Source organism: Marmota monax, unplaced genomic scaffold (genome assembly GCF_021218885.2).
Source record: "Marmota monax isolate L192 unplaced genomic scaffold, Marmota_monax_Labrador192_F-V1.1 WCK01_AAM20220418_F8-fsc00010, whole genome shotgun sequence".
Classification (NCBI taxonomy): domain Eukaryota; kingdom Metazoa; phylum Chordata; class Mammalia; order Rodentia; family Sciuridae; genus Marmota; species Marmota monax.
The window spans coordinates 27,281,544-27,303,725 of NW_026692321.1; the positions used below are offsets into that span (position 1 = coordinate 27,281,544).

Genomic DNA, 22,182 nt, shown 5'->3' on the forward strand with positions numbered 1-22,182 from the left:
GTGCCTTTGGTTGTACACTTTTTTGAATTTGAGTTATTAGCAGGTCAACCCAGTTTTTATTTAGCATAGGATAACTGCCTACACACTGAGTGGATTTTACTTTTGAATCTGAAAAATTAACTAAACGTATCAGGTTTGTTTACAACAGAGCCTAGTTCAGGTATCCAGGCCACTGGAAAGCTAGCTGTCAATCAGAAATAAATGTCAGGTCAAAACTCCAGGTTCTGTTTTGCACCAGAGTAAAGCATGATGAAAAAGCCCCAAGAAAATTCTAAAGTGTTTAAGATTTGGTCATCGTGGACCTGGAGAATCATATAGCATTGTGGGTTTGTTTATCACATTGGCTGCTGGAGCAGACCTTGAACCGAGTTTATAAGCTACCCCCAGCCCAGTGACCAGACCTTGCAGCATGCATTCTGTATGCCAGCCCTATCCTCCACTGCTCGTCATTTTTTTTCTACTTACATGTATCTGAGTACTTTTAAAAAAGCATTCTTTGCTGGTATAACTGGGCTGTCTTTGCTCTATGGTGGAATCAGGTGGAACTTTATGTATATGCTTGTTTGTGGATTTGGTTCTTCTCTGCCCCTACTCCTGGGCCTGGTGTGTTGGAGCCACCTCAGTGTGGCTGTCAGTGGGAAGGCGAAGACCATGTTCTTTTTCACCTTAATTGGACAGCTATTGCCTTGCATATCGGCTCACTTTTAAAACAGTTCAGGGAGTCTCTATTTGTTAGCAAAGCTAAAATATGTTCAGAGATAATAAGCTGTCAGTTTGGGATGGCCTGAGGCCTTGGATATTGAGAGGAATCAGCAAGATCCAAGCTTTTCAAAACTATGAATCTGTCATCCTTTCTGTGAACCAAGTTTTAGAAAAAGATTCCATAGAGATTCTGTGCCATACAAATTCGCTTGTGTCAGGGAGCCCTCGTGCTTGGGGGCAGATAATAAGAACATTATTTTTTGAGTAAAACACCTCCAATTCTAAGAAAGTACTGGTTGAACTCTCTTACTGTTGACACAAGTTTGAGATCACTGTCCTTCTGAAACTGTGATGTGCTGATCAAAGACAGCTTTTAGACATGGTTCTTCTCTGCCTTCTTTTAACTTGAGAATGGTAGGACTGCTGGCAGAGATACCAAAATAGTGTGAATGAAACTGTGATGAGTTTGCCCTTGTCCCTAAAGTTCCAGCAAGGCCCCTGTCATGAGAGGGGAAGGACGCAGTCAGCCAGGCACACAGTCATTGTTTCAGCTCACATTGGATAAGCTGATGACTGTGAGATTACTGTGCTCTTGGAGACACCATAGACACGGTCAAAATGTGGAACAATGATCTCAGACTGCTACTCAGCAAAGGTGAAAGGCGCCAGTGGCTGGTCACTAACATGCTCCAAAGCTTACCAGACCATATGAAAATGACACCACATACCCACCCACATCCCAGATGCTTTTTGCATTTTCAGTGGAGATAGAAAATGATGCTTAAGCTACACGGACAGGGTTCAGAATGCTGAAGCGATTGTAATACCGTGTGTCAGCTGAACATTTGAGACCCATGAAAAGGCTCATATTTCATTAATTAGTTATTATCTGAGACTGGTTCTACCTCTGAGCAGGCAGGGTTGTCATTACAACCATATTTACAGCATCAAGTCATTCATGTAACCATTAGAGTTTCTTCTCTTTACAACCTTACGTGAGCCTTGTAGGACTATCATGAGGTAGGAATAAGGAGCATTTGCTTGTTTGTAGAAGCCCATAGAGATCATGGTGGTATGTCAGATAATGAGAGAGCAGGGACTCAACCTGAGTTTTCTGTCTCCGAATCTGTGATTTTAGCATTGCTTCTCTCAAGACCCTCAATGTCAGAAGAAAGAGAATGAGAAAATAAGATGATGAATGTGAAAGTCATTGAGTATCATGGCTCAGATTCAAAAGTCATTCTTGCTCCTGGGTTCATTCTCATGGTTGAGACCCAGTTACTGTTGGTGTGCCCTCTGGCCTACCCTAGGCTTTGACTCCCAGCTCTTTTTCTTATCGACCTTTACTGTTCGACCTCTGGGACAGCTGACTTTGTTTCCTGCTTTGCCTTGTTCATGGCTGCCTACCTTCCCTACCTAGGAACATTACTCAGCCCTAGAGCCCTGGTCTGCTCTCTCTGGCTCGCTCTCTCCTCTCAGGGTTGTTTCCTGCTCAGCCCTGTTCACATCCAAACTCCAGGTCCCCACTGAGTAAAATCACTGAGCTCCTCAGTCCCCATCATTGTGCCAGTCTGTGGGATTCCATCACGGACACTTATGCATTCTGGTCAGCCTCTTCCCTTTTCTCCTCTGATTCCTGCCAGTCTTTGCAGGTGATCATGTACTGACTCTGCTGAGCAGTCATTTACCATTCTTCATCTGGTAAAAGGTGAGCCCTAAGTTGGATAAACGCCCTGCTATTTTCAGGACTATTTTAGCCACATTTTTTCATTTGAGATCATCAAGGAATAGGATAGTTATCCCAGAATTGAATTCTCTAAAGAACTGAGATTTGGGGTATCAGACTTTATGGTAAGAACTTTGATGGGAGGCCTCTAGGAATGTACCTTCTGTGTATTCTTAAGCCTACGATGGAGATCATATTGAAGTCCCTTGCAGGAACCTGCATGTCATCTCTGAGTATCTCACTTTGAAATGCTTTGATTTGGGAGGTTTTCATTCCATTTTCACTACTATAAGTGTGTCAAGTTTACAATTGCCGTCAGATCTAGCTTGGCTGCTTCAAGGGAGCTCATTCATCGAGTATCTTACCATGTACGGGGGCTGCCACGGTGATGAGGCACTAGGACGCTGTCAGTCCTTTAAAAGTGAGAAGTCAGAGATTTATTGTTTTGAGGACAGTATTGAGCCCTTCTCTGTTGAATGATATGCCCTGACTTTAGGTGCTCAGATGTCTTTTTTTCTTCCTTGTTAATTTATTAAGCAATAATAGTAGGCCAAGTGCTATGCTAGGTGCCGAAGTTATAAACAGTGAATGAGGCATTGTCCCTAACTTCTTCCCAAGTTCTCAGCCATTTACCAAAGGCTCTGACCATGTGACCACCTGCCAGAGCTGAATATAGCTGTTAGAATTATGCATATGTACACGTGCTCACGTGAATGTGACATTTTCACCTAAAGGGTACCAAGATATATTCCCTTTGAAAACTAAGAATAAAAAGAATATAAGAATAAAATTTAAGACAAATATAAAGTCCAGGTTATTCTTGGAATCCAGTGCTAGTTTGTGAGCTGCTCAAACTGAATTACTGGAAAAAAGATAACCCATTCCATAAGAATTTTTTTTAATTTGTCTTTCGTGGTCATTTAATAATAATCTCCTAATCATACTACTGTCTTTTCCTATTAAATGTGAGATTGGTAAAGGAAGAAAAATATGTTCAATAGCCAAGATTCCTTGGAAAAAGCATACAGAGCTAATAAATAGGTCTAAAATAAATAATATCGTTGTTTCTCTATCTGACCACAAAATAATACAAATCTTGGGAACATTTTCACACCATTCGTTTTAAAATAAAACAAAGAAAGTGCTCTGAGATAAGTACTGCAGAAATTACAAGGATGTAGGTGTTGTTATGAGAAATATATACAAAGGAAAAAAGGATAACTAAATCTGCAGTGGTCAAAAGAATTTGAAAACTCCCACTGTAGGAGATTTTTTTCCATGACTTAATGAGATTTTTCTAAAGTACACATTCATACCCCATGGAAATTCCCACTTCCAGATTAGGGAATTTTGTGTCCTAAACTCTTTTCTTCTTGTTGTCTGCATCAATAGTTTTCCCTCTGGCTTCGTTTGGGTAAATTTGATCTTCCCTGTGCTTCTCTTCCCAGGCTCCAGTTATGCTGACAACTAGGTGATTTATTCAAATGGTATTCTGCCTAGTTATGGGTCACATTTGAAAAGCGACTGTGGTAACAGAATGACATATGAAGATACAGTAAAACAGATAAGCTATCTCCTTTCGTTCTGCCTTGGCCAGGCTTATCTCCAGTTTTATGGCTCTGGACAGGCTACCATTAACTGGTGGGGCTGTAGGAGACCTGATATATTTAGCGATTGAACTGCCATATAAAGTGAGTGAAGCTTTGGAATTTTCCCACTCATTGCCTATGCACATGGCTTAACCAAGTCCAGCCAGAAGAAAAACACAACTTAGGAAAGAGAGTGCCTGAATTAAGCCTGAAAAGGGAACATAATTGTTCATTTTCGTCTCTCACAATCAAATAAGCAGACTTATGAATTTAGAAAGAAGAGCTATGTGAAATATGCAAAACATTATTAAAGCCCAAAAGGAGAAATATGAGAGAAGTGGGAGAGAGAGGAATTAGCATCATTTATCTCATTGCTCCTAGTTAAAATTTTTTTCACTTACGAAAGACTTGTAAGAATGTATCCATCCTCAGAAAATACTTGTTTTAGAAATTTACCTATAGTGAGTTTTTTTTCCAGAAAGACAGCATGTATGTGAATAGGGGTGCATAGGAGTCAAGGGTGCCACTAAACAGCTGCTACCCACAGCCAGACCCTCTAGTCCTGCCACTCACCCAGAGCTCAGCCTGGAGGTGGCACTTATGGAGACCCTCAAAACCTGGAACCAGTTAGTTACCCTAATAAGCAGCGCATCAGCTAACCTAAAAGGGTTGGCCTTGTATGCTGTCTGTGATTGTGCATTTCCAGAATCACCCACCCCTACTCAAGAGCTGCTGATTGGCTGCAGCCTTACCAGGGTAATCAGAAAAAATGCTTCACTCATTTCTCAGTGGAGATAATTAGTATTATATATGAAAGATAGCCAGCTCCTAGTAATCGAGAGAGCAGGAAGCACCTTGTATGAATTTGTTCAAAACCAGAAGTAAAGTAATAAAGATAAGGCACAAAGTTAAAAGTATCTGTTAATATTTTTGTTGAAGCTACTGATACCTGAAATATAAAACCAGTGATTATGTAAACGGTTTCAGAAGCAAATTAACATAATTATTGCCCATTTTAATATTGCTGACAGTCAAAATATATTTTTTTGCTGTTTTTTCCAGTCAGTGGACTATCTATATTGTGATAAGACTTATAAAACTAAATCAGCATCTTAAAAGATTGAATTTAATTTCCTAGTTCCCCTGCCACTTTTTTGAGGATTCTCTATAAAATAACAAAACAAGAAAGTAGAACACTTAGATTTGCTTACCACAATTATAACAATTATGTGATAACATAATCAAATATATTATTTTTAAAATATTTATTTTATAGTTGGACACAATACCTTTATTTCACTCATTTATTTTTTACGTGGTGCTGAGGATCGAACCCAGAGTCCCTCACGTGCGAGACGAGCGCTCTACCACTGAGCCACAACCCCAGCCCCCAAATATGTTATTTTATGACCTGTTGCTGCAGCCTTGGAGTTAGAATCATGATTTTCATTTTAATTTTATATTCTTGATCAAGTTCATTATGATCACAGTGATTTAATTTTCCAATTGAAGAGCTATAAATTGCCCCTAGGAAGTATTTGAATATCAGTCTAAAAAATATGACAGTGTTATTCAGAAACTTTGTCTGAGGCTAATTCTTGAAAACTATCAATATTTCCATGAAAAATATTTTTACTGATAAGGAGTTTGCTGGGCTCTTTAGGATATGAAATAAATATCTCTAAATTTTAAATAAATGAAAAATGAAGGACCAATATGTGTCCGTGTTACTGTATCTTCGAAGAGGGTTCCTTCCAGAGTGTTGTCCTCTAGAACCTGGGATAAAATTTGCTGGCATCCCATTTGCACTCTTGACATGATCCCAAGGGTTCTTGTGAAAATAATTCTTCTGAACAGTCTATGATGCTGAAAAAGTCTTTAAAAGTGATTCAAGAAAACAGTAGGTTGAAGAGAACAGTGGTTCCCACTCGGTTGCAGAGTAGGAAACAGCAAACTGGATGCACACATAACAAACACCCATTTTTGTTCTTTATTGCTTCTAGGCTCAGAAACTATTTCTAGAATTCTTCTCCACAAAGAAGCTGTTCCAGGGTTCCCTTTAGAAATAGTTGTAGCCAAAGACAATGAATTCCTGCTGTTTCAAGCCTTCTTCCTTTGGAGGACATTAAGGTATTTCTTTAATTCCTCAGCTGATTTAACACAGACCAGATGGAATTTCAGGGTGATCCCGTAAGCACCCCGTCATTGACGTTTCCCTCGCTAGAATCCCGCCTCCTATGACCATTTCCTCATTCTCCCAAATGAGGAGATCTCAGCTGTTTCTCTGCTTTGAAAGATGTTCAGTGACACATCCCTACCCAGCCTGTTTAAAGGGGACGGTTTTCTTTGCCCAGAGCAACAGGTAATATAGCAGTGCCTCCCGAAGTCAACAGGACCTCTGTTCCGCAGAACTGTTCACCTGTCTTGCCGAGGACAGAGGTCGCCATCACCCTTTCAGAAAGGGGTGTACTCTGGCACATAATTTCAGTACCATACCCCATATAATGTAGTTATTATGGGGAAGTGTAGGATTTAAATGAGAGCCTTCTGGTCTTCAGGCCAAGACCCATCAGGTATTTTCCATATGCAAAACACTGTTGCATACACTAGAGAAAAATACAGAATACTAATTATTCTTGATAAACAAGTTCCAGGACACTCTAACTTTGGAGACCAGCAGAATGCACACTTCATGTGTTTGACCAACCTTTCCTCGATGCCCTTTGATTCTATGAGTCTAGATTCTTTAAAATCATCTCTTTCCCCACTCCCTTGGATTAGAAGCTGTGTTAAAAATCTAGCCAGGTCTTTGTTATTCTTCTTTCAGGACTGTAAATGCAGTGTTGATTTAACTCAGGATGGGATTAAGTTTGCCCCACTTTGGAGTTCATTACTCAGAATAAGGTGTTGAATTTTTAGTTTTCTCATCTCAGTACTTCTTTCTGGGGAAAAAAAAAAAAAAACTGCCCTAACTTTAGCAGTAGGAGTGGTTCTGAGAGTACATATTAATGTATCAAACTAAAAGTAAATTCTCAGATCTGTTTGATGAAGTTGGAATTTTTGTATCTCGTTTATACTTTCATGTTTGTATTGTAATGTTGTTCATGTAGAAATAGAACTACTGTAGATACCGGCTCATATGGTAGGAAATGGTTCTAAAACTGGGAGAATGATGAAAAGCAATAGAATACAACAAATGACTGCATATACAGCATTAGGATGTCTCTAGCTAGTTCCCTATAGATGTGCCCATTATGAAGCAAATTACTCCAGGGATGTAGAATTACATTAGTAAGGACCCTAGAAACATGTTACCACCCACAAAAAGGCTTTTTGAATTTGTTCCAGGTTATATCTGAATATACTGTTTGTTAAATATAAGAAAACAAGTGCCAAGTGTTAAAATGCCTTTAAAAATTATGCTTCTTTCTGTGATTACTCTATCACAATGAATAATCTATCAAAGAGAAATAGAATAGTTCCAGTGTAAATTGACAGTTTTCTTAAATAAATGATTTAAGTTTTTCTATGTTTTAATGTTAAATACGAAGGGTTCCAGAATTCACAGTGTATGTATATACTTACCAATTTTTTCCATCTAAATGTAGGTCTTAGTGAATGGGAAAATGTTGGTTTTAGAGGCACAAAATAATTTTTTACCTCTAGCATGTTACCGCATCCATCTAGAAGCACTCATTTTATCTAAAATACTTAACATGCCCATTTTATGACCAGCACAAACCCAACAGTCCTTCTGTGTATTTAATTTTCATTTGTTTAACTGAACAAAAGCTATTATTCCAAATGTTTTGGGAAGCATATTGAACCTATTTCCTGTCCTGGAGAAAGTCATGTTAGATGTACGTGACTCTTCACCAAGCTATTGAGCCATTTGAATGGAGCATGGGACTATTCCAGTCAGTGTTATTCTGATCCTGATCCTCAAAACAACTCAGTCTGTTCTTTTTTTTTTTTTTTTTTTTTGTCATTCACTCTCAAGCCACAGATCACGTTCCTAATCCTACCCATTAATCATAACATGTATCAAAAAATAACACAATATGACTGTTGAAGAAAAATATCATTCAGAGGTGGAAGATCTTATTTGTAAAGTTGGACGATGCAGTCTCTTAACAAATCCCTATGACGCAGTGAGAGTAGAATTCCATATCACCCTGTGATTATTATGCATTTTTTGTGTTTTGGTATCATTGTAATCTTCCCCAAATGTGTCTTTTCCCATAATATGTTTTCTGAAGGCAAAATTTCTTGTAAACCTCACATCTTAAATGTTAGTAAAGGATACAAGGTTCTGGTCTGCGTAAATGTACTTGAGCCTTTTCTTCATCCTTATGCCATCCACTAAAACAGTGCATGTAAAGTTTAGACTCCACCCCAGTCCTTGGTCTAGTTACTCTCTGGAACTCGAAGTCCTTTCTCACTGGGTAACCCGTGGTGTGGTTTACTTAAAGGTGATGTGAGTGTTCTCCTCTCTCTGTCTTATACTTGTAGTTAGAATATTTTGACAAAATATTGGCAGTTTTAGGACTGATGGCTAGAATAAGACCATAGTTTTGATTGGTTAGCAAGAGTAATGATTAAAGAAAAACAGGTTTGAAAACTAATATTTACAGTAAATTTAAAGAGAATATAGGAAGAAAGCAGAACCATGCCTAATTCATTCTTAAAACTCTCCTTGAGTTAACTATGAGAAAGAATGCTTTAGTCACTGAAGGAAATCAGAAATTTTATAGCAGTGGAAAGTTTATATAAAAATTTCAGGAAAATGTTCTTTGAACTCTGGGTTGTAATAAAGGCAGACAAACTGTGCTGTTCACGTGATACATATCTTTACTGAGGGAATACTGGTCAGAGCATCTCTAAAAGGTCACCTCTGTCTCCTACCTGCAAAGAGTTGAATCACTGTCCCATTTTACGAGGTGGATAAAAATGCAGACCTCTTGATCTTCACAGTGGCAGCTCAAACACTTATTTTGGTCTGTCTTCCATGGTAACAGGAGATGAAACTTGAGAAGACAGTGTGGACTAATGGATAGAGTGTTGGACAGGAGGTCAGGAACCTCTGTTCTGTTCTATTCCCAGCCTGCTACTGGGTTGCTATGTAAACTTAGATAAGCCAGTCACCCTCTCTGCACCTCATATTTTCCATCTGGGAAAACGTAGGTAGAGACATTCTGTACTTGGCTTCTTCACAAAGATATTGTGAGAAACGATTTAAAGAAGCTCATAATATCTTTTGGTTGGAAAGATGCTACTTAAATATGTTAGCATCTCGGTTTCCTTTGGCAACACTCTTTGCACAGCTAGCACTCTTCCCATCCACAGCTGTCCCTTACTGATGCACCACAGGACAGGTACCTTCCAACAGCCTTTGCTTTGCATAGAAGCTGAGAGTGGTGCTCTGAAGCGAGACATGCCTGGGTTTGAATCTCCTGAAACTTACTACTGCAGTGACCATAGGCAAGTCATTGTACTCAGTTTCCTCATCTGATAGACACCCAGAGGTAATGACAGCACCCACCTCACTGGAGCACAGTGAAGTTTGCAGGCATTTAGGAAGAACACACTGTCAGCATTGTGTAAACACAGAGCATGCTTCGTGCCAGTGTGTGTAGTTACCATTGTTCCCTATCGCAGCTCTTCGTTCTTAACTTGGCAGAGAAGGGAAAGCATCACCTCCGGTCTTGATTTCCTCCAAGCCTCTCTTTCCAGCTAGGCTGCTCTTTCTTTTTCTTTTCTTTTCTTTTCTTTTCTTTCTCACCCTGCCACTCCCACGGGCCTCCAGGCCCTGAGGATAAACTCTTAGTCACCATTATCCATCATATCATCTGTCATAAGCAAGGGAGTGTCACATAAAAGATAAAAGAAATTCAGGTATGCTAAACTACTCTTAAAAACATCTCTGATTTATTAATTTTTTTAAAAAATGCTAACAGCTTTCAGAAGAATTGCAGAATGCAGAGTGAGATAACTGACCTTTGGCAGCTAGGTTTTGACAATTAGAAAAAATGAATTGAGAAGACCTCATGAGGAAATAGAAGAACAGGTAACATTTTAACCTCTCCTCTACAGGATGCCCCAAAATGTACAAACTGCTCAAACATAAAGGATTGAAGTAGCTGAGGATACAGCTCAATGGCATACCACTTGCCTAACTTGTGAGGTCCTGTGTTTGATCCCCAGCACCAAAAAGAAAAAATGAAGTCTAGTATTCACATTATTAACAGTCTCAATAAAAATATTTATTTCAGGGGTTAACAACATTCTAATATTATAAACATTTTAGAATTTGATGAAAATTATTGATTGGATTTTTGTAACTTACTATAGTGTGGGATTTCTAAGATCGAATAGCATCTAGAGATAATCATATGTTCCATTGATTTTTTTTTTCCTCTCTTTATTATTAGAACCAACCTACATCACAATTGATCCACCTGCGTGTGGGGAGTTATCAAACTGCACTCTGACAGAGAAGGACTGCATTTATGGCTTCAAACTCGATCACAATGGCTGTCGAACTTGTCAGTGCAAAAACAGTGAGTAGACAGAAGACTGTATTTTTTTCTGAGCCCTAATATGACCTTGTCAAGGCATATTATATGATTGAATACCTTTCTTACTCCTGCTCAGACATTCCCTTGACAACCTGAAGAAAAAGGGGGAAAATGTTATACTTAACACAAACAAATACAGAGTCATCTGGGAGAAAAAGAGTTGCTCTTTTATTCTGGTTTGCATCTTGATTTCATTGTGTTCTTAAGGTCCTTGATGCCCAGTTTCATTGGGGGTCCAGCCCACAGTGGCTTTGGAACACATACTTCAAGCCACCCAGTCAGCTCTCTCCACAGCCCCCTTGCTGGTGTTACCTACTGACAAGGAAGTCACCACACATAGGATGTCCCATTCTGTGTATGGCAGTCATAATCCTTAAAATATGCACCACTTTGTTTACTGTGGCTCCATGTAGATTCCAATCATGTCCTTAGGCCTTGATCTCTGAAACTAGATTAAGTATATTGCATTTCTCTGTGGGGGGCAGGGAGCAGGAGGGTGGATATGCCCTACACGTTTAAAACTATTTTGAATTCCCCTAATTCCTCTACCAGAATAAACACCTTCAGTCCTTCAGTGCCCTTCACAATTCCTCAGGTGACATGGTTGCTAGAATTTAGTTGGTCTTTTCCGTGCGTCATTGTCCTTATGTAAAATGTGGCTTAGAAACAAAATATTAGATTGCATTGATAACTGCAGTGCTGTTCTGTGGCCTACACTAGCGTTAGCTCTTTGAGTGGCACACTGTAGGCTAATCTTGAGTTTATAAGCAGCTAGTATCACTACTGTTTTTTATGTCCGCTGCTGTTAGTTGCTTCACATCTGTTCTGTATTTGAACATTTGAATTTTTTTCATCATATAAATGTGGAGCCAAATTTAACAAGGAATTTTGCTAATAATTTTAAACCATTTTCCAACTAGTTGGAATATTTTTTAATCTTGGTAATGTGATCTTATTCTTTATACCTTCTAGATTATAATAAATACCACTGATATGTTCTTGTCTAAATCATTGGATTAAATTGTACAGAAGTAAGGACAGGGCCCTCTAGTGTGACATTGAGTATAGTCTTCACTCCTAAAGTGTGTGATTTATTTAGCCTCACTAGCCCCATCTCTACAGGGAAGTCTGGACACCTATGCCCTGATACCTTGTCTGAAATCAATATGCATTATATTTGCAGTATTCTTTTGCTGGAAACCTCACTTCAAAATAAACTGAAGCTGGTGGGGAGCCGCCTGTTAGATTTGTGGTCATGAGTAACAGTTGTTCCTGAAGAATTTTCAGTTAATGTTAAGTTTTGTGTGTTTTTTGAATCCTCTCTCCTTTTGAGTTGACATTTGGCTTGTTTTCTGAAATTTCTTTCTATTCTCTCTGATCTCTCCTAAACATAGACAATCGTTCTATAATAAGCAGATTCTCTGTGGGCTTTGGATATAATTATCCTGGGCTTAGAGGCTTAAACTTACTTAACATAGAAGGATGCTCTCTTTCTGATTTATCAGTTATCTTGGGCTTAACATTCTTCTTAACTTTAATCATTCATCACTTTCTTTTGTAAGAATATTTTTATAAAGAAAATACAAAATAGGAGTAGAATAATTTTGTGTTCTCTGTTACACATTACCTACCACCCTGCTGTCTACACAGTGAAATTAGTGCTAAAAGAGAGTTTATAAAACTGCTGTTCTTGTAGTTATTGCCATCTTCATATTTCCTACAAGCCTCCACCCATCTGGGGCTAGCCTTTCTGCATCTGATCCTGTTTGGGGAAGGGCCAGTCTCTGCTATGTGCCCATCTGCCTTTTATACCTCCCTTTGGAAAGCCAAGTTCACTGGAGAATTGCCTTGGCAGCAACACTTGTTTACATAAATAGTCAACCTTGTCTTTTTAACACCAAGGTATTTGGTAATTGTGTCATGAAATGTTTATATTTCAGTCCCTGTAATGCCTCTTGAGTTACACATCCTTTTTTTTTTTTTTTTTTAATCATGGGATTGTGCATGAATTTTTTCTGTAGCTCTTAAACATCTAAAAATACAGATGTGCCTATCACCTCACCCAAATACTCCATCTGAGTTTTACTACTATAAAGTTTGGGGTGCCTAGTCATGCTTCTGTAAGACTCTTGGCATATCATGAGGAACTTTTGTCCATCAGTCCAAATAAGGGATTTCCCTCACTTGTCATTAAAGCAAGTCAAAAGGTGTCACTGGCCTTTTGCAAATTGAGGCTATTAGGAAGAATTTCTATGCCTTGTCTTTGAGTTAGCTTTTTCTGACTTCTCAAAATCTGTGTGTACACCCTGCAGAAGCCTGCATTTTGTCCACCTTTAGGAAGAAATACATATATATATAATAACATTGGATTTGGTACCGGGGACTTATTTTTTTAACACATAAATCTTTACTTAACTATTCGTTATTTGCAAATTTTGTCTATTTATAGAAATATCTCATCTTTCTTCCTTTTCTCTTCCCTTCTTTCTTCTTTTACCACCTGCCATATTCCACGTATTGTATTAGGTGTCAAGGCCACAAACATGAATAAAATGCAAGACCTACTCCAAAAAAAAAAATGAAACTAATGAAATGCCACCATTTGAAGCCTGCTTCTGTTACCTACAAAAGTGAATCCTGCTAGGAGAAAGCTTCTGTTCACACCAGAGTAGAGAAGTTACTGCCTCGCCCAGGGCTATATTCAGTGCTTAATCCACAGTGCTCAGCAGGTATCAGCCGGCTGAGGAGCAGAGAACCTTTAGGATGATGGACACCTGTGGACATCGTTCCTGTCTAAAGTCCCCCTCTGAGGGTTCACCATTCTGGTCATATGTTCATCTCATCACCCTGAGATTCTTGACTCGGGTCAGTCTTGCCCTCTCACTCCTGCCACCCTGTACCTGAAAACAAAAACACCAGGTGGAACTTGGCAGTTTGTATCATACAGAAGTCTAAGCATGTGCACTTTGCTCTCCCTTCTCCCACTCCTATTAGTTATTCTGATTATTTTACAACTTTGGAGGCCACGTCTTTTGGAGTTGAGTCAGGTCAGATCACATTGCTGGGTCCTGGGTTGTCAAATTCTTGTGATCACACACGGCTCCCCTCGAAGGCTCTAGCATCAGCCTGACCTGCATCTGAGGGATCAGATCTAGTTGCTTTACTTCTACAACCTCTGTGCCCTCATCTGTAAAGGACAGAGGACAGTATGTGATTAATGGGCTATCGTAAAGACCAAGTAAGTGAACTAATGCAGAGTTAGCCTCATCGCCTGGCATGTGGTGACTGTTGATTCTGCACACTAGCTGTTCTGTAACATCCATTTTTGAGTCAGCCCAAGTGACCCTTTGTGGAAAGCCCCAGATTCCCCTCCTCCCTCATTCCTGCCTGCCTCCAATTCTTCCTGCCCTCCAGGACACTCACCAACAACTTTTCTTTTTATGTTTCCAATTAAACTTTCAAATTCTCTTTCTCCTTGTTTTTTTTTTTTTTGGAGGTGGGGGGAGTTCTTTAGATTCAGGTAGAGTGTAGGCTATTCTTTGTCCCATTGCTCTATGTGATAAGTATTTATCTTGTCCAGAATTCTCCCTTACAGTATTTTTCTGCATCCCATCAAAGCCATATATATATAAACTGATATAATCCAATATATCATAGGCAGTCACGTTAGGATTAAAATAAAACCCTATTGAAACATGTCCTTCAAAAATATGTGGAAATTATATAACAAAGAAGTTTTTTGTCTGAGCGTATTATAGCCTTACTATTTTTTTTACGAGTATTTTTTTTATTGGTTGTTCTACAAAGCTCTTGACATATCATATTTCATACATTAGATTCAAGTGGGTTATGAATTCCCATTTTTACCCCAAATACAGATTGCAGAATCACATCGGTTACACATCCACATTTTTACATAATGCCATATTAGTAACTGTTGTATTCTGCTACCTTTCCTATCCTCTACTATCCCCCCTCCCCTCCCCTCCCATCTTCTCTCTCTACCCCATCTACTGTAATTCATTTCTCTCCTTGTTTTTTTTCCCATTCCCCTCACAACCTCTTATATGTAATTTTGTATAACAATGAGGGTCTCCTTCCATTTCCATGCAATTTCCCTTTCTCTACCTTTCCCTCCCACCTCATGTCTCTGTTTAATGTTAATCTTTTCCTCCTGCTCTTCCTCCCTGCTCTGTTCTTAGTTGCTCTCATTATATCAAAGAAGACATTTGGCATTTGTTTTTTAGGGATTGGCTAGCTTCACTTAGCATAATCTGCTCTAGTGCCATCCATTTCCCTGCAAATTCCATGATTTTGTCATTTTTTAGTGCTGCGTAATACTCCATTGTGTATAAATGCCACATTTTTTTTATCCATTCATCTATTGAAGGGCATCTGGGTTGGTTCCACAGTCTAGCTATTGTGAATTGTGCTTATAGCCTTACTATTTTAATCTGCAAAAATAACATCTTGTAACACTGCTAAACAAAGTAATACACAAGGGGCATATGGAGAACTGAATTATCCCTGACTCGGTGTCCGAAAGATATGTTTATAATAAAGAGAAGTAGGGTAGAAAATGTTTCAGAAAGTACAATAGCGACAAAATTTAAAACTAAAATCGTCTAACTAAGATACTAATTCCCTATCTTTGGGGGTTATTTATTTATTTTAGTACAAACTGTTAATAACATTATTTCTTAACTGTCAATGTCTGTTGCTATCAGGCACAATACACTTCACCTTACTTTATAAACTCTGTGCATTAAATGACATAAATGACATCTCTATGAATTAAATAGCATTAATCTTTTGTCATGTTACTGTCCACATCTTTAAATCATCTGGTTTTGACTGGCTTATTGGTGTATTCTCTTGAAGTCTTAATACTATTTGATTTTTAGGAACTAATAATGCTTTTATCTAGAAACTGATGTATATATGTAAAATCAATGGTAACAAGGAGGAGCAAGCTGGCATATCTTTCATGAAATATATATGAGTCAAGCATCCCAAGAAGTTGACAGCATCAAACATGGTGGGGTGGGGGGATCCTTGTTTTTCATTTTATTTACTACTTATATACAAACACTTACTATCAGGGACAAGATTGGGACTACCATTTGTAATGCTGCATTTCTTTGTTTAATAGCCTCAAGAACATAATAGCCATCCTTAATTGTTAACGGGTTTGTAGAAATTGCTAGTATCCAAGAGTTTAAAGTACTAGAGCAAAGCGGTGTGCAGGACACCTCATGTACATGCAAATGACATTGTATTCCCTTATGATAAAGGGATGCTTCTTATAGTTGTGAAGTCTTGAGCAAATGCTCCTATTTTGAAAAACTTTCAGTGCTATCAGAGTAAAGTTTTTTTGTGCTGTTATTTCCCTGTCAGGATGGCAGTTCTCATGGCTGGGGAAGAGCATGTAGCAAGTGTTGACTGATACATTCATTCATTCAGCAGCTTGTTGTCAAACATCCACTCCATGCTAAATCCCATGACAGTCCTGTACTGTGAACATAAAGAAATGAGGGCCCTGCCCTAGAACTTCCCTTTAAGCACAACTGAGATAATATAGACCAGAGCCCACAGATGAATGATCACAAATCAGGGAAGGGCTGGGGCACTTCACTTGAGTGACACGGCCAGTCTGCTTTCTAATGAATGTCCTGAGCAGAGACGGTGTTGGTCAGTTTTGTGTCACTGTGACAAAAACACCTAAGATAATCAGTTTATAAGGAAGAAAGGTTTATTTTGGCTCGTGGTTTCAGAGGTTTTAGTCAGTGGTTTCTTAGCTTGTGGTGAGAGAGTGTATCATGGTGGAAACACATGGTGGGAGGAGCTACTTATTTCATGACAGCCACTAAGTGAGAGAGAGAGAGGAAGGGCTCAGGGTCCCAATATACACTTCTAGGGTACCCCTCCAGTGACCTAACTTCTGCCTACTAGGCCCCACCTCCCAACAGCCTTTGGTGGATACTTCCAAATGATAGCAGAGATAGGTTGAAGACAAACTTAGTTATTATCAAATTGTTTAAACTTAATAGTGATATAATAGTTAGTTGAGTGAAGAGCATTCTAGGTCAAGGTTTATGGAAAAGTTTCCTTTTAACAGAACCAAAAAAAATAAAAACACAAATGTGCTCAAACTTAAAAGTTTCAAGGCATTTAACCCCCAAGGATGCCGACTCTGTGAAGTTGTAGGAGTGTGTTTAATTCATCTATTCCCAACATAATTCACTTGGTGTCATGACTTAAAAATACTTATAATAGAAAAATGGGTTCATAGCTTAAGGTCTCTGTCAGAAAAAAAAAAAAAAAAACATGGTTATGAAAGTCTTCTCCACTGTTTCACACATTCCTTTAATAATGGGAAATGAAAAATAAGGACCTTCCTTCCAAGTCACGTAATTTACAAATTTTTAGATGAGCCAGTTAGAATTTATCTTTTAAGGATATAGATTAATATTCAGTTGCTTGGCAGGGTGATACAGACCCATGAGGTTATATTAAATATGTGTCATAAAAGGTTATAATAACAGCAAAATAGAAAATTATACCATAAGTCACATTTTCTTTCTAAAAGATAACAAATTAAATTTTGCAAGTATTGCCAGCTAAGAGTCACAAGAGACGCTGTCATAAAATATTTATGTAAAACACGGACCCATTTCACCTATTAATTGTAGTTAAGATTTAATGTTAGATTCTAAGATTTGCCTGTGGAGGAGACAATGATGTCTGGTTTTCCTAGGAACTTGTGCATTATTACAGTATCTATGCTTGAAAGATGTCCATATAAAATAAAAATTCCTTTAGAATTCCAGCAGTAACTGTCTGCTTCCCGTCTTACCAGTCCATGTAGAATGACATATAGACATTGCCAACCTTTAGTCATCACCATATCAGCTTTCTTCTTTTAAATTTGATGTTCTTTAAAATTCTACATTTCACTTCAAACAGGTCTCAGTTTGCTTCATTTATATCATCAAGCATGCTTTTCCTGCCTTAATAGTTTTTATTTTTTTATATTTTTTTATTAAGCTCTGTAATGTCCTTTAAAATCATCTTAAAAGACTTAGTGAAGCTAATATCTTCAGTAGTTTCTTTTAATGGTCACCATTGCTTCTCCCCCCTTCTAAAGTAATGTAACTACTGACAAACAGGACAGTTTGATATCCCTTTAAATCGTGCTAATGGGGGATAGTTTAAACATTGATATAGCAGTTATACATTAACTGTATATATATATATATATGAATATTACAGTTATATATAACTGTAAATATATACGAATATTTCTCCAGCATATTTTTTTAATTAACTACTAAATATACCCAAATATATGGGTATGTGTGTCAGCATGTAGGTTAAAAAAAAAATCTAAATAGAGCACTGAGAATTTCACTTTCATTATATTGTAAGAGATGTGTTTATACAAAAGGGTAAGAAATCCCTTAGGCTACCTATAATAATGCAGCATTATGTGAAGCCATCTAACACCCACAAGAGTAAATATAATGTGAGCATTTAAGTACCTTCATCATCTGTGATGATGTGCAATACAAATAAAATACATAGTGAAATTTGGAGCATAAGTTTCCATTTCCCTCATTTTAACATAAATGACCATCAGTCCACTAATAAAAAAAATTCATTTAAAAATACACTCAATCATTAGTCTTCACTTCAAACCAATCAGATCTGATTAGGCTTCAGAAATCCACTTCTAAGCTGGACTTTATTTTGTGTCTTGCTACCAAAGGGTAGAGTCACGTTATAACCATCAGTAGCACAATCTGCACTTCTCCATGATGCTGATGCTGTGTGGTAGAGCTGGGAAATTTGAATCCGTGTTCGATGGGAGGATTGGGGGAAGGTTTTGAAGCACGATGTATCCTGGTCTGTTCACCTTTGGAAGAAACGTGCCATCTGTTTGTCTTCACAGGGGAGGAGCTGTGCTCAGGCCTTAAACGAGGCTGCGCCTTGGAGTGTCCCTTTGGCTTCCTAACCAATGCCCACAACTGCGAGATCTGTCAGTGCCGCCCACGGCCCAAGAAGTGCAGACCTATTATGTGTGACAAGTATTGTCCACTTGGATACCTGTACGTATTCCTTAATCCAGAAAACCTGCCATTAAGTGGAACTTGTTGAGATGTTCACACCCATTCTGTTCGCCGTTTTGTGTATTTGTGAAGGAGTCGGTCATGTTCCAAATCCAGAATAACCTACGCTGATTTTGTAGTCATTCAGAAAGCAGGCAAAGAATTGTGTCTCCAAAGAAAAGAATGAAGTTTTATTCCTGCTCTTTTGTGGAAATGTGCCAGAAACACTCTCCATGTATGCTAAGTGAGATGTCCCCGTAGGAAAGTCCTTTGGACACTACCTGACGGGACGGGAATGGAACTGTCATGTGGTCCCAGTGCTGTTAGTGCCACAGCTTTTCATGGCTGTTCTATGGACTGTTTCTTTTTTTTTTTAAGAGAAAGAGAGAGAGAGAGATAATTTTTTTAATATTTATTTTTTAGTTTTTGGTGGACACAACATCTTTATTTTATTTTTATGTGGTACTAAGGATCGAACCCAGCGCCCCACGCATGCCAGGCGAGCGTCCTACCGCTTAAGCCACATCCCCAGCCCCTGGAGGACTGTTTCTTTATGTGGCAGATTTTATGAGTTTCCTTGGAGATGAGGTCCATGACCTGTATTTTTAAATATTTATTGAGTCAACCCTTACAAAAATCTAGACAATTCCATGGGGGAAATAAATATTTTATATTTGTTTCTTTGGTCTTAATATAGACCAAAATGTTATTATTTCAATTTATACCAGCCTTTTATAACAAGTCGATCCATTAAAAATGAATCACTTTTCAGAATCTTTATTTATTTTGCTTTCTCCCATTTCAATCTTTGTGCCTTTCCGGTTTTGTGAGAGTTATATCAAATTATAGAACTTAGATCCATCATCTTTTGTCCATCTTATTTCATTCATCTTTTTTATTCTTCCTTTTGAAAATTCTCAAAGATATTTTGAGATCTGTGGGGATAGATCTTCATTCTCATTTTAATTGGATAATTAAGTTGGTAACATTTTTCTTAAAAAATGCTCCAAATAAACAAACCATCATTTTCTTAATTCTAAAATATGATATCAATAAAAGCATAGTTATTTCATCACTTCACCGCTAATGTAAAATAAAGTATCATTGGCATTATAGTAGCTACAGCCACTTGCTAATGTTATAACAGTTCAGAATCGAGGCCACTTTTAAACTCAGCCTTCATCTCTGAGGGGAAGTTCTTGAGACAGTATAGATTTCACTTCTTATTCATTCAGGGGGGTCCAGTTGGCTGTCATGGACAACTGACTTTTTCACTAACTAGACCATGTGTTTTAAGAACGACCTTTAAAAAGAAATCTTGACCAGATATGCTATGGGAACGTTAGGATGAAGGTGGCCATCAGTGCCCTTTGGTTCACCTGCTTGAGTGAACCATCACCTTGTGCATACAGCAGACGCTGATAGTTGGGATGGAGGGATTCGTGGATGTATGAACAAACAATGAATAGCAGATCTCAGAAACTGCACAATATATGGCATGAATCTGTCATTCATTTAACTTATTCTCATTAGGTTGAAATAAAGGAGTAAACCCTAATGTTCACTACTTATTTCTCTTAGCAAAATGTATTTTAGTTGTCACTCATAATTGTCACTCATCAAAGGTTTCTCATAGGACCATCTTCTTCTAGTGCCCCTTTACTTGTTCATGAGAAAGAACAGAAATTCTGTTCCAGTTGACTGCCACTGAGGGTTACTTGGGATGAGGCGTGAAGGTAAATAGAGTAGTTGTTTTTTCCCTCAGAGGTGCAGGAAGTCAGGCAGGGCCAGACCTGTAGAGGAGATGCTAAGCTGGGAGTGCTCAGTCCTGCAGCTGTGAACAGGAAGAAGTGCAGGGTGGGTGAGTTTCTTGTATTACTCTCTTTTTGGAGAAAATGAAATATTGGTAAGAATTGTTTTGTCCAGAAAATCTCCACTTAAACTAATGTTTTTTATAAATGTCTACTTATTTACTTGATATTGACATTATGGTAACGTAGAATATGGATAAGCTTATTAAGTAGAAAAAAGTTCCTCCAGACTTTTTCCTTTACTCCTCTGCACTTCGTTCATAGCTCAGGGATGGAGGACATTCTTTCCTACCTAGACTTAATGAAGTAATTATTGGACCTTGATTGTAGGTCCTCTTAAGGGTTTTATTCTTTATCAACATTTGTATAGCCCTTCCTGATCTGTGGGTCCTTAAGTCTTCTCTTCCTATCGTCTATAAGTTTCAGAAGATACCTCATTAAAATGTTTACTAGTGTCTAGAATTTCTCAGGGAATGTGATCATGTGAGGAATCCTGTAGTCCTAACAAAAGAAAGATTTTGTGCCTAATGATAATCTCCAACATTGACTGATGAAATGTCCTTTATCTTTATATTATACAGTTACACATGCATCTTTTTATATTGACACCACTTTTTTGTGATTAAATCAACAGTCATGTCATTGGGATTCTGACCAGCATGTCCCAGAAACACACAAGCGCCTGGGCAGTTCTAAACCTTGGTCATGATGGGTGGTGATCATAGCCACAGGGAGCTAATTACACATCATCCTAGGAGTTTTGAGAGTCGAGTCCAGTTTGTCTGCATAAATGGCAATATCACTTCATTGACCCTTGGTCTGAATGGTGGGGCATCATTTGAGACTTTGATTTTCTGACCTCTGGCAAAATTTTAATTACCCAGGAAGAATAAGCATGGCTGTGACATCTGTCGCTGTAGGAAATGTCCGGAGCTCCCATGCAGTAAAATCTGCCCCTTGGGTTTCCAACAAGACAATCATGGCTGTCTTATCTGCAAGTGCAGAGGTAAGTGTGAACACATAGCCCTTCCCCCTCAAAGCAGCCAGGGCTATCAGAACAAAGAGCAGAAGGACATCCTATAAATGGAATGGTTTAAGTGATTGCTGCCTCCTCTGACACAATTGTCACCCTCTGCGGGACCCTCCCACGGGACTTCTTTTTTCTTTCATCTTAATGGAATAAAAGGGCTCAGAACAGAATTTAAAGGAAGCCCATTATGAATAAGAACATTGACCAAATTAATCACTTCCTAGCTCTTCACTTTTGCTTGTCTTAGGAACTTGAGCCTAGAGCTAAAGTTTATCTTGGCCTCTGTAAAGTCCCCCTCAGTTCAGAAATGGAATTGATACAACTAACGGTAAAAAACTTCATTTCAATGCCCTTGAGGTTAGTATTACTGAAGGTCTACTCGTATGTTTCAAAACTGAGTTTTCCGTGAGAATTTTGACATGGGCTGAGAAGCACATGCCAGCCCAGAACGGTATGTAAAGCACAAATCCTGAGCATCTCCACTTGCCTGAGCATCTCCACTAGTCTGCACCTGGCTACTCCTGAAGTTGTTGAGTGTGCACCTGGGTTGCCATTCCTGCCCTTTTCTCAGCCCCGCCCTGCTGCCCATCCAGTTTGTGGTAGTTGTTAACATGACACATTGATTAAGCAATAAAAGA

General features: G+C 38.5%; 1 protein-coding gene across 8 annotated transcripts in view; it reads left to right on the plus strand.

Moving 5' to 3' along the window:
- Positions 1-22,182, plus strand: part of Crim1 (cysteine rich transmembrane BMP regulator 1) — a 182,607-nt gene that overhangs the window by 124,716 nt on the left and 35,709 nt on the right. For all 8 annotated transcript variants that reach the window (XM_046441628.2, XM_046441633.2, XM_046441631.2 and 5 more), the window contains 3 exons: positions 10,449-10,577; positions 18,547-18,703; positions 21,399-21,520. In XM_046441628.2, the coding sequence (XP_046297584.1) occupies positions 10,449-10,577; positions 18,547-18,703; positions 21,399-21,520 (408 nt within the window). The remainder of the gene's footprint in view (positions 1-10,448; positions 10,578-18,546; positions 18,704-21,398; positions 21,521-22,182) is intronic.